At 50.5% G+C, this 13,029-nt stretch overlaps 1 protein-coding gene across 1 annotated transcript in view; it reads right to left on the bottom strand.

Moving 5' to 3' along the window:
- Positions 1–13,029, bottom strand: part of HERC1 (HECT and RLD domain containing E3 ubiquitin protein ligase family member 1) — a 248,039-nt gene that overhangs the window by 192,263 nt on the left and 42,747 nt on the right. The window contains 6 exon segments of the mRNA XM_075576093.1: positions 794–919; positions 1,372–1,537; positions 4,447–4,581; positions 5,360–5,531; positions 6,788–6,932; positions 7,037–7,164. Coding sequence (XP_075432208.1) covers positions 794–919; positions 1,372–1,537; positions 4,447–4,581; positions 5,360–5,531; positions 6,788–6,932; positions 7,037–7,164 — 872 coding nt within the window.

Raw genomic sequence — 13,029 nt, 5'->3', positions numbered from 1 at the left:
GCCTTCTACAATCTGTCTAATATTTTTTGCTAATAAGACTGGCAAACGGTTTTTGTTGATGTTCTTTCTTAAGTCATAACGATGCCCTAATTATGCAGATTAACATAATTAGCTGATGAGAATGAATTCAGACGACCGAAGGGGGAAAAAACCCCCATTCTTTTTTCACTGGGTGCCAATAAAATCTAAATGGTTACTTCTAAGGAAGACGGTGACACCGAGAAATCGTCGTCATTGGGTTTTTGGCCGGTTACTTGGGTCTTCCAATATCTTCCAAGTACAGGTTTCCTCTAAGACAGATAAAAAAGGATAACTCCACCCAGATGTTCTTGGTTGTCACATTAAATGGAGAAGTGCATTATGATATTGTGAGTAGAGTTCTACTTTGTATCTGTCTTAGAGGAGACCTGCACTTTGAAGAAATTGTCTTGTGTTGGCTGCACAAGCAGGATTCTCCTCACCTGAAACTGTTTCCCCGCACTTTGAAATTGGACTTGGGCCTTCCACCACGGGGGGGATCTCAGCCTGGACAAGTTCTGGGAGAACCAAACTACCCCTCATATCGGCCAAGTGCAAATTCACTGGTGGAAGCCAAGTCGGTTTGGCCTCACCATGGCCCACCACCATTGGAGGCCCATCCTCCACGTGCTGGAACACTGTTCTGGCACCTTGTTTGGCAGACAGAACAGCCTGGAGCGGTACCTTAGAGGCGGAGGAAATAGCCCACCAAGGTGGTCCCAACACGGACGTTGCCTGGGATGACCCTTGATACGACTCCCGAAGTGGTTCCTACCTGGCCTTTGGAAAGACTTTCCCATCTGTCGGGTCCCTGGGGCAAGAGCGCGTGCAGGAGCTCCATCCTCTCCCGCAGAGGAGGCAGCAGCATTGTGGCTCCTACCGACAAAGTCTCAATGACCACCTGTGAATAAGAGGAGTCGCACGCCTAAGGGCCTCATACTGTAACACGTGCAGGACAAGGGGCTCAGTGATGGAATAAACTCGAGGTCCTTATACGAAGTGATCTCTGTACTGGGATCTCAACCCACATATACTAGCAAAGCTGTAACAACGCGGTCTTGGAAGTGGGTGAATCTAGTTCAACATTTTAATTTTGTATGTTTATCTACATAGCGCCCACCTGCGTGCTCGGTGCTTTACAGAGATATTATATGAGACATAATGAGAAAGGAGTCTCTGTCCCAAAGAGCTTACAATCTAACTGGAGTATTGGGAGACTTACAGAGAGTTTTATAAAGGCATGGTCAAGAGGGTGTGGTTCCTTGGGACCCAGAGCCCACTGTAACCTCGGCAATGCGTTGCAGATCCCACTGGCAGCGAATTAACAGTAAAGACTAATTTTAGTGGCTTTACCTCCTGGATCTCGTCTGGCACGCTGGCGTCCATGAGCCGGAAGAGCAGGTTGCGAAGGGGTCCTGCCTGCCGCCCCAGGATGCTGGTGGCGACTCCTCCTGCTAAAGCCAACGCCAGGTGATTGGACAACATCTTCAGGCAGAGCTTCAGGAAGCTGTGGTGTTCTCTGAAAGAAGGCAGACCACACCCGCAGGTCACTCTCCCCCAGTGTCACCCTCCAAGGGAGTATCATTGTACCGGACTATCCATCAACCCCGCAGGTCACTCTCCCCCAGTGTCGCCACCCATGGAATATCATTCTACCGGACTATCCATCAAACCCGCAGGTCACTCTCCCCCAGTGTCGTTCACCCAGGGAATATCATTCTACCGGACTATCCATCACACCCGCAGGTCACTCTCCCCCAGTGTCGCCCTCCCAAGTAGTATCATTGTACCGGACTATCCATCACACCCGCAGGTCACTCTCCCCCAGTGTCGCCCACCCTGGGAATATCATTCTACCGGACTATCCATCAAACCCGCAGGTCACTCTCCCCCAGTGTCGCCCACCCTGGGAATATCATTCTACCGGACTATCCATCACACCCGCAAGTCACTCTACCCCATTGTCGCCCTCCCAGGGAATATCATTCTACCGGACTATACATCACACCCGCAGGTCACTCTCCCCCAGTGTCGCCCTCCCAGGGAATATCATTCTACCGGACTATCCATCACACCCGCAGGTCACCATCCACCAGTGTCGCCGACCCAGGGAATATCATTCTACCGGACTAGCCACCACACCCGCAGGTCACTCTCCCCCAGTGTCGCCCACCCAGGGAGTATCATTGTACCGGACTATCCATCACACCCGCAGGTCACACTCCCCCAGTGTCGTTCACCCAGGGAATATCATTGTACCGGACTATCCATCACACCCGCATGTGTGATGCACATCCATCACACCCACACTACTACTCTCCCCCAGTATCGCCCTCCCAGGGAATATCATTCTACCGGACTATCCATCACACCCGCAGGTCACCATCCACCAGTGTCGCCGACCCAGGGAATATCATTCTACCGGACTAGCCACCACACCCGCAGGTCACTCTCCCCCAGTGTCGCCCACCCAGGGAGTATCATTGTACCAGACTATCCATCACACCCGCAGGTCACTCTCCCCCAGTGTCACCCTCCCAGGGAATATCATTCTACCGGACTATCCATCACACCCGCAGGTCACTCTCCCCCAGTGTCGCCCACCCTGGGAATATCATTCTACCGGACTATCCATCACACCCGCAGGTCACTCTCCCCCAGTGTCGCCTACCCTGGGAATATCATTCTACCGGACTATCCATCACACCCGCAGGTCACTCTCCCCCAGTGTCGCCCACCCATGGAATATCATTCTACCGGACTATCCACCACACCCGCAGGTCACTCTCCCCAGTGTCGCCCACCCAGGGAGTATCATTCTACCGGACTATCCATCACACCCACAGGTCACTCTCCCCCAGTGTCGCCAACCCAGGGAGTATCATTCTACCGGACTATCCATCACACCAGCAGGTCACTCCCCCCCAGTGTCGCCTACCCTGGGAATATCATTCTACCGGACTATCCATCACACCCGCAGGTCACTCTCCCCCAGTGTCATTGACCCAGTGAATCTCATTCTACAGGGAGCATCCATCACACACGCAGGTCACACTCGCCCAGTGTCACCCAGCCAGGGAATAATATTCTATCGGACCGTCCGTCAGATCGGCAGGTTCCAGTATCACCAACCCAGGATCCTCATTCTACTCATCCCACTCTCCTGGCTGGCTTTGGGACCCACCAAGATCTAAAACAGCACTGAATGTGTGGCCTTCCCACGGCTTCACCACCAAGATCTACAACAGCACTGAATGTGTGACCTTCCCAAGGCTTCACTACCAAGATCTACAACAGCACTGAATGTGTGGCCTTCCCAAGGCTTCACCACCAAGATCTACAACAGCACTGAATGTGTGGCCTTCCCAAGGCTTCAGCACCAAGATCTACAACAGCACTGAATGTGTGGCCTTCCCAAGGCGTCACCACCAAGATCTACAACAGCACTGAATGTGTGGCCTTCCCAAGGCTTCACCACCAAGATCTACAACAGCATTGAATGTGTGGCCTTCCCAAGGCTTCACCACCAAGATCTACAACAGCACTGAATGTGTGGCCTTCCCAAGGCTTCAGCACCAAGATCTACAACAGCACTGAATGTGTGGCCTTCCCAAGGCTTCACCACCAAGATCTACAACAGCACTGAATGTGTGGCCTTCCCAAGGCTTCACCCCCAGGGTCGTGTTCCGAAAAAAACTTTTAGAATGAGGCACGCTTGACAACTGTGTTATTGCAGGCGATTCCCAATCTTTGTAAACTGCCCCCCACCCCAGCCAAACAAAATTACCTTTGGCTCGCCCATTCTATTTTTGGTCCACAAAGCAAGGTGACTAATGTTTGAGTAGGAAGCCCACAACTGAGCAGATGCTCCGCCACACACTATGCACTTGTGGATAATGTACAGACGTAGCCAGACTCCTCTTCTCCAGAACCGCGGCTGAAAAAGCAAAACGCCACGGCTCCGGAAACCGTGCGCCGCCACATCGCTGTGGGGGGAATCCATGCTTTCGGATCGATTCACCCGCAGCCTTAATCCTCCAGCGCCGGGGGAACGGCCGTGGTCGCGGTCCTGCCGGTTGCCCTGGTTCCGGAGACAATCAGCCTGGCTACATTTGTAAGAATTATTCACATCATGGAATATATTCATTGGGTTATTGACGCCTTCCTTCTGTCGCTCTCTCTCCATTACACTTCCTGAGCTCGTCATATTTACTAAGCGGTGCTAAGTCAGAGGACACCTCGTGGACCAGACTATATGGCTTCGATCCACTTGGCGTACCCTTATCTTTGCACCTTCTAGTTTGTATTGCTCTCCTTTTATTTCTCCTGGCCCCCTCTGTAGAGATCGGCCCCAGGCTGGGGGACACTGTGTTAATGGGTGAGATTAGCTTGGTGAAGCCACCACAAGGTCTCTTCTCCAGGCCATACCTGGATGACGGGAACGGCAGAGGCGGGACGTCACTGTTGATTTTCTCACAGTATCTCTCCAGGAACGATCGGAGGTGAAAGAAAGTACTTTCCTCGAGGTCCACACAATAGGGACGGTGCCAAGCAACAACTTGCCTGAGATGGGACAGAGGGGCGTCAGAGCGATGCCACGAAGAGCCACGGATAGCACAATAATGAGAATATAGCGCTGACTGCGCTGTACAGAGAATGTTTTACAGTCACAGGGAGCCCCTGCTCCAAAGAACTTACAATCTAAATGTTAGTGCCTGAGGCAAAGGGAGATCAAGTGACAGGTCACAGAGAGCCTTGAACCAAGTTAACCCACTTCAAAGGCTGTGACACTACCACTGAGTTATTACTCCCGCCCCCAGTCAATGGAAGTTAAATCCTACACTGCCGCGACCAAAGCAGAATTTGTTCTCACATTTTTAATTTAGCGGGACTGTAAATATTTTATCAATGTCATTTGTTTATTTTATGGTGTCAGGTTAACGTCTTAACCCTGTCACTGCCATTAGTACACTTTGCTCCTCGGAGGGACTGACCCCTTAACCCTGTCACTGCCATTAGTACACTTTGCTCCTAGGAGGGACTGATCCCTTAACCCTGTCACTGCCATTAGTACACTTTGCTCCTAGGAGGGACTGATCCCTTAACCCTGTCACTGCCATTAGTACACTTTGCTCCTAGGAGGGACTGACCCCTTAACCCTGTCACTGCCATTAATACACTTTGGCGCTAGGAGGGATTGACCCCTTAACCATGCCACTGCCATTAGTACACTTTGCTCCTAGGAGGGACTGACCCCTTAACCCTGTCACTGCCATTAGTACACTTTGCTCCTAGGAGGGACTGATCCCATCACAGTGTAAAGTTGTACTGTGTGATTTACCTGTCTCTGGGTAGCGCTGTCCATGCCAGGCTGTGCGAGGTGCCCGCTGAGATCTGTTGAATGGCCACTCCGTCTAATCCGCTGACTTTCTTTGGCTTGGTGATGGGGCCTGTTGAGTTGCCCTGACCGCACTGCCCCATAGAATTGTTGCCCCATGCATACACTTCATTGTCTAACAAACAACATAAGGAAGAGATCAGACCTACAACCCGGAGATAGTTCCTCTCACAATGACATAGATGAACAACATGCATGGTGAATCAAGCAAGAACTAACCATCCACGGTGAATTAAGAACGAGCCATCCATGGTGCATCAAGACTGAACCATCCATTGTGCATCAAGATTGAGCCATCCATGGTGCATCAAGACTGAACCATCCATTGTGCATCAAGATTGAGCCATCCATGGTGCATCAAGACTGAACCATCCATGGTGCATCAAGACTGAACCATCCATGGTGCATAAAGACAGACCCATCCATGGTGCATAAAGACTGACCCATCCATGGTGCATCAAGACTGACCCATCCATGGTGCATCAAGACTGACCCATCCATGGTGCATCAAGACTGACCCATCCATGGTGCATCAAGACTGACCCATCCATGGTGCATCAAGACTGACCCATCCATGGTGCATCAAGACTGACCCATCCATGGTGCATCAAGACTGACCCATCCATGGTGCATCAAGACTGACCCATCCATGGTGCATCAAAACTGACCCATCCATGGTGCATCAAGACTGACCCATCCATGGTGCATCAAGACTGAACCATCCATAGTGCATAAAGAACGAGTCATCCATGGTGCATCAAGACTGACCTCCCTCTATAGGTGACACAGTGACAGAGACAGATACGAACTCTAGGATTTATTGAGACTTCCTCTACCACTAAAGTGTAAAATAGGTAGAAACACAGAATACATCTAATGCATCGGGACAGTCCTTCCCAGAGCAGGGTGACACAGTGACACATACAGAAGGGGATATTGGAAAGTTAGTCCATTGCGTAGCATTGCTATCCAACACTCATGAGTGTATCCACATCTCTTACAAGTTTCCCATTCCAGGGTGTGGACAGGAAGATGATCTCACTAGGGACATAGCTTTTTAAACTACCCCTTATCCTGAACCAGTTTAAATCGTCATCTGGAGGTCCACCATACATACACAGAGCTCTGTTCATCAATACACAGCAGTTATCTGTACATAGAACACGTCATCAAAATGCTGGGCACACAAAATAAGACCCCAGTAGCGACTGAAAAACCACACACGTATGTATTTGTAAAGTAGGAGAGGTCAGACTTTCGATGGGTTTCGTGGATCATTAGTAAGGTCTTAGGAGACCACTAGTGGTCCAGAGACTTTTTCAGCTGGCTCCCATGCAACTGTGACACCCCAAATATGAACATATAATATACCGTGAGACAGAGCCAGGCAGTGGCTGTCCCCTATCGAAATGTCCACTATTCTGGTGGCAGCCAGCTCCTCGATGAGTTTGGGCCGGAGAGCAGTTGCTTCAGATGAGCCACACCCCAGACAGGCGCCACAGCCCCAGGCGTAAACCTAAACACAAAACCAACAGCTTGTGAGAAAGACCAGGACAAAGGGGAAAATGCACTACCATGTAACAGTATATCATTTATTACACCCTATAGGGTGTCGCTCACCTGTCCTGTAGATGTCAGGGCCAGTGAGGACTGGCTCCCCGCACAGACCTTGCGCGTGAACATCCCCTGGAGAGCCTCCAACACCTTGGGTTTGTAAACTCGGTTTGTGTCACCGTGACCCAACTTGCCTGGAAAAGGAGGAAAGGCGGAAATTAGTTTGCTTTACAGTATACACACGGCATACAGCCCCTCTGTACAGTATACACACGGCATACAGCCCCTCTGTACAGTATGCACACGGCATACAGTCTCTCTGTACAGTATACACACGGCATACAGCCCCTCTGTACAGTATACACACGGCATACAGCCCCTCTGTACAGTATACACACGGCATACAGCCCCTCTGTACAGTATACACACGGCATACAGCCCCTCTGTACAGTATACACACGGCATACAGCCCCTCTGTACAGTATACACACGGCATACAGCCCCTCTGTACAGTATACACACGGCATACAGCCCCTCTGTACAGTATACACACGGCATACAGCCCCTCTGTACAGTATACACACGGCATACAGCCCCTCTGTACAGTATACACACGGCATACAGCCCCTCTGTACAGTATACACACGGCATACAGTCCCTCTGTAAAGTATACACACGGCATACAGCCCCTCTGTACAGTATACACACGGCATACAGCCCCTCTGTACAGTATACACACGGCATACAGCCCCTCTGTACAGTATACACACGGCATACAGCCCCCCTCTATACAGTATACACACGGCATACAGCCCCTCTGTACAGTATACACACGGCATACAGTCCCTCTGTAAAGTATACACACGGCATACAGCCCCTCTGTACAGTATACACACGGCATACAGCCCCTCTGTACAGTATACACACGGCATACAGCCCCTCTGTACAGTATACACACGGCATACAGCCCCCCTCTATACAGTATACACACGGCATACAGCCCTCTGTACAGTATACACACGGCATACAGTCCCTCTGTACAGTATACACACGGCATACAGTCCCTCTGTAAAGTATACACACGGCATACAGCCCCTCTGTACAGTATACACACGGCATACAGTCCCTCTGTACAGTATACACACGGCATACAGTCCCTCTGTAAAGTATACACACGGCATACAGCCCCTCTGTACAGTATACACACGGCATACAGCCCCTCTGTACAGTATACACACGGCATACAGCCCCTCTGTACAGTATACACACGGCATACAGTCCCTCTGTACAGTATACACACGGCATACAGTCCCTCTGTAAAGTAAACACACGGCATACAGCCCCTCTGTACAGTATACACACGGCATACAGTCCCTCTGTACAGTATACACACGGCATACAGCCCCTCTGTACAGTATACACATGGCATACAGTCCCTCTGTACAGTATACACACGGCATACAGCCCCTCTGTACAGTATACACACGGCATACAGTCCCTCTGTAAAGTATACACACGGCATACAGTCCCTCTGTACAGTATACACACGGCATACAGTCCCTCTGTACAGTATACACACGGCATACAGTCCCTCTGTAAAGTATACACACGGCATACAGCCCCTCTGTACAGTATACACACGGCATACAGCCCCTCTGTACAGTATACACACGGCATACAGACCCCTCTGTACAGTATACACACGGCATACAGCCCCTCTGTACAGTATACACACGGCATACAGGCCCCTCTGTACAGTATACACACGGCATACAGCCCCTCTGTACAGTATACACACGGCATACAGCCCCTCTGTACAGTATACACAGGGCATACAGCCCCTCTGTACAGTATACACACGGCATACAGGCCCCTCTGTACAGTATACACACGGCATACAGCCCCTCTGTACAGTATACACACGGCATACAGCCCCTCTGTACAGTATACACACGGCATACAGCCCCTCTGTACAGTATACACACGGCATACAGGCCCCTCTGTACAGTATACACACGGCATACAGCCCCTCTAAACAGTATACACACGGCATACAGCCCCTCTGTACAGTATACACACGGCATACAGCCCCTCTGTACAGTATACACACGGCATACAGCCCCTCTGTACAGTATACACACGGCATACAGCCCCTCTGTACAGTATACACACGGCATACAGCCCCTCTGTACAGTATACACACGGCATACAGCCCCTCTGTACAGTATACACACGGCATTCAGCCCCTCTGTACAGTATACACACGGCATACAGCCCCTCTGTACAGTATACACACGGCATACAGCACCCCTCTGTACAGTATACACACGGCATACAGCCCCTCTGTACAGTATACACACGGCATACAGCCCCTCTGTACAGTATACACACGGCATACAGCCCCCTCTGTACAGTATACACACGGCATACAGCCCCTCTATACAGTATACACACGGCATACAGCCCCTCTGTACAGTATACACACGGCATACAGCCCCTCTGTACAGTATACACACGGCATACAGCCCCTCTGTACAGTATACACACGGCATACAGCCCCTCTGTACAGTATACACACGGCATACAGTCCCTCTGTACAGTATACACACGGCATACAGTCCCTCTGTAAAGTATACACACGGCACACAGCCCCTCTGTACAGTATACACACGGCATACAGTCCCTCTGTACAGTATACACACGGCATACAGTCCCTCTGTACAGTATACACACGGCATACAGTCCCTCTGTACAGTATACACACGGCATACAGCCCCTCTGTACAGTATACACACGGCATACAGCCCCTCTGTACAGTATACACACGGCATACAGCCCCTCTGTACAGTATACACACGGCATACAGCCCCTCTGTACAGTATACACACGGCATACAGACCCCTCTGTACAGTATACACACGGCATACAGCCCCTCTGTACAGTATACACACGGCATACAGACCCCTCTGTACAGTATACACACGGCATACAGTCCCTCTGTACAGTATACACACGGCATACAGTCCCTCTGTACAGTATACACACGGCATACAGCACCCCTCTGTACAGTATACACACGGCATACAGCCCCTCTGTACAGTATACACACGGCATACAGCCCCTCTGTACAGTATACACACGGCATACAGCCCCCTCTATACAGTATACACACGGCATACAGCCCCTCTGTACAGTATACACACGGCATACAGCCCTCTGTACAGTATACACACGGCATACAGCCCCTCTGTACAGTATACACACGGCATACAGCCCCTCTGTACAGTATACACACGGCATACAGCCCCTCTGTACAGTATACACACGGCATACAGCCCCTCTGTACAGTATACACACGGCATACAGTCCCTCTGTACAGTATACACATGGCATACAGCACCCCTGTACAGTATACACACGGCATACAGTCCCTCTGTACAGTATACACACGGCATACAGCACCCCTGTACAGTATACACACGGCATACAGTCCCTCTGTACAGTATACACACGGCATACAGCACCTCTGTACAGTATACACACGGCATACAGCCCGCCTCTGTACAGTATACACACGGCATACAGCCCCTCTGTACAGTATACACACGGCATACAGACCCCTCTGTACAGTATACACACGGCATACAGCACCCCTGTACAGTATACACACGGCATACAGCCCCTCTGTACAGTATACACACGGCATACAGTCCCTCTGTACAGTATACACACGGCATACAGTCCCTCTGTACAGTATACACACGGCATACAGCCCCTCTGTACAGTATACACACGGCATACAGCACCCCTCTGTACAGTATACACACGGAATACAGACCCTCTGTACAGTATACACACGGCATACAGCCCCTCTGTACAGTATACACACGGCATACAGTCCCTCTGTACAGTATACACACGGCATACAGCCCCTCTGTACAGTATACATACGGCATACAGCCCCTCTGTACAGTATACACACGGCATACAGCCCCCCTCTGTACAGTATACACACGGAATATAGCCCCCCTATGTACAGTATACACACAGAATACAGCCCCCCTCTGTACAGTATACACAGCATATAGCCCCTTTGTAAGTATACACACGGCATACAGCCCCCCTCTGTACATTATACAGACGGTATACAGCCCGCCTCTGTACAGTATACACACTGTATACAGTCCCTCTGTACAGTATATACACTGCATACAGCCGTCTCTGTACAGTATACAACCCCCCTCAGTATACACACGGCATACAGCCCCCTCTGTACAGTATACAGCCCTCCTCTGTACAGTATACACACGGTATTACAGCCCCCCTCTGTACAGTATACCCACGACATACAGCCCCTCTCTGTACAGTATACACACGGCATACAGACCCCTCTGTACAGTATACACACGGCATACAGTCCCTCTGTACAGTATACACACGGCATACAGTCCCTCTGTACAGTATACACACGGCATACAGCACCCCTCTGTACAGTATACACACGGCATACAGCCCCTCTGTACAGTATACACACGGCATACAGCCCCTCTGTACAGTATACACACGGCATACAGCCCCCCTCTATACAGTATACACACGGCATACAGCCCCTCTGTACAGTATACACACGGCATACAGCCCTCTGTACAGTATACACACGGCATACAGCCCCTCTGTACAGTATACACACGGCATACAGCCCCTCTGTACAGTATACACACGGCATACAGCCCCTCTGTACAGTATACACACGGCATACAGCCCCTCTGTACAGTATACACACGGCATACAGTCCCTCTGTACAGTATACACATGGCATACAGCACCCCTGTACAGTATACACACGGCATACAGTCCCTCTGTACAGTATACACACGGCATACAGCACCCCTGTACAGTATACACACGGCATACAGTCCCTCTGTACAGTATACACACGGCATACAGCACCTCTGTACAGTATACACACGGCATACAGCCCGCCTCTGTACAGTATACACACGGCATACAGCCCCTCTGTACAGTATACACACGGCATACAGACCCCTCTGTACAGTATACACACGGCATACAGCACCCCTGTACAGTATACACACGGCATACAGCCCCTCTGTACAGTATACACACGGCATACAGTCCCTCTGTACAGTATACACACGGCATACAGTCCCTCTGTACAGTATACACACGGCATACAGCCCCTCTGTACAGTATACACACGGCATACAGCACCCCTCTGTACAGTATACACACGGAATACAGACCCTCTGTACAGTATACACACGGCATACAGCCCCTCTGTACAGTATACACACGGCATACAGTCCCTCTGTACAGTATACACACGGCATACAGCCCCTCTGTACAGTATACATACGGCATACAGCCCCTCTGTACAGTATACACACGGCATACAGCCCCCCTCTGTACAGTATACACACGGAATATAGCCCCCCTATGTACAGTATACACACAGAATACAGCCCCCCTCTGTACAGTATACACAGCATATAGCCCCTTTGTAAGTATACACACGGCATACAGCCCCCCTCTGTACATTATACAGACGGTATACAGCCCGCCTCTGTACAGTATACACACTGTATACAGTCCCTCTGTACAGTATATACACTGCATACAGCCGTCTCTGTACAGTATACAACCCCCCTCAGTATACACACGGCATACAGCCCCCTCTGTACAGTATACAGCCCTCCTCTGTACAGTATACACACGGTATTACAGCCCCCCTCTGTACAGTATACCCACGACATACAGCCCCTCTCTGTACAGTATACACACGGTATACAACCCCCCTCTGTACGGAATACACACGGTATACAGCTCCCCTCCGTACGGTATACAGCCTCCCTCTGTACAGGATACAGCCCCCCTCTGTAAGGTATACACACAGTATATAGCTCCTCTCTGTACAGTATACACACAGAATACAGCCCCCCTCTGTACAGTATACACACGGCATACAGCCCCCCTCTGTACAGTATGCACACGGTATACAGCCCCTCTCTGTACAGTATACAGAATGTTTACAGCCCTCC

This window comes from Ascaphus truei, chromosome 18 (assembly GCF_040206685.1).
Source record: "Ascaphus truei isolate aAscTru1 chromosome 18, aAscTru1.hap1, whole genome shotgun sequence".
Taxonomy (NCBI): domain Eukaryota; kingdom Metazoa; phylum Chordata; class Amphibia; order Anura; family Ascaphidae; genus Ascaphus; species Ascaphus truei.
The sequence above is the reverse complement of the archived record's forward strand: the minus strand, read 5'-3'. Positions and strand labels throughout refer to the sequence as shown.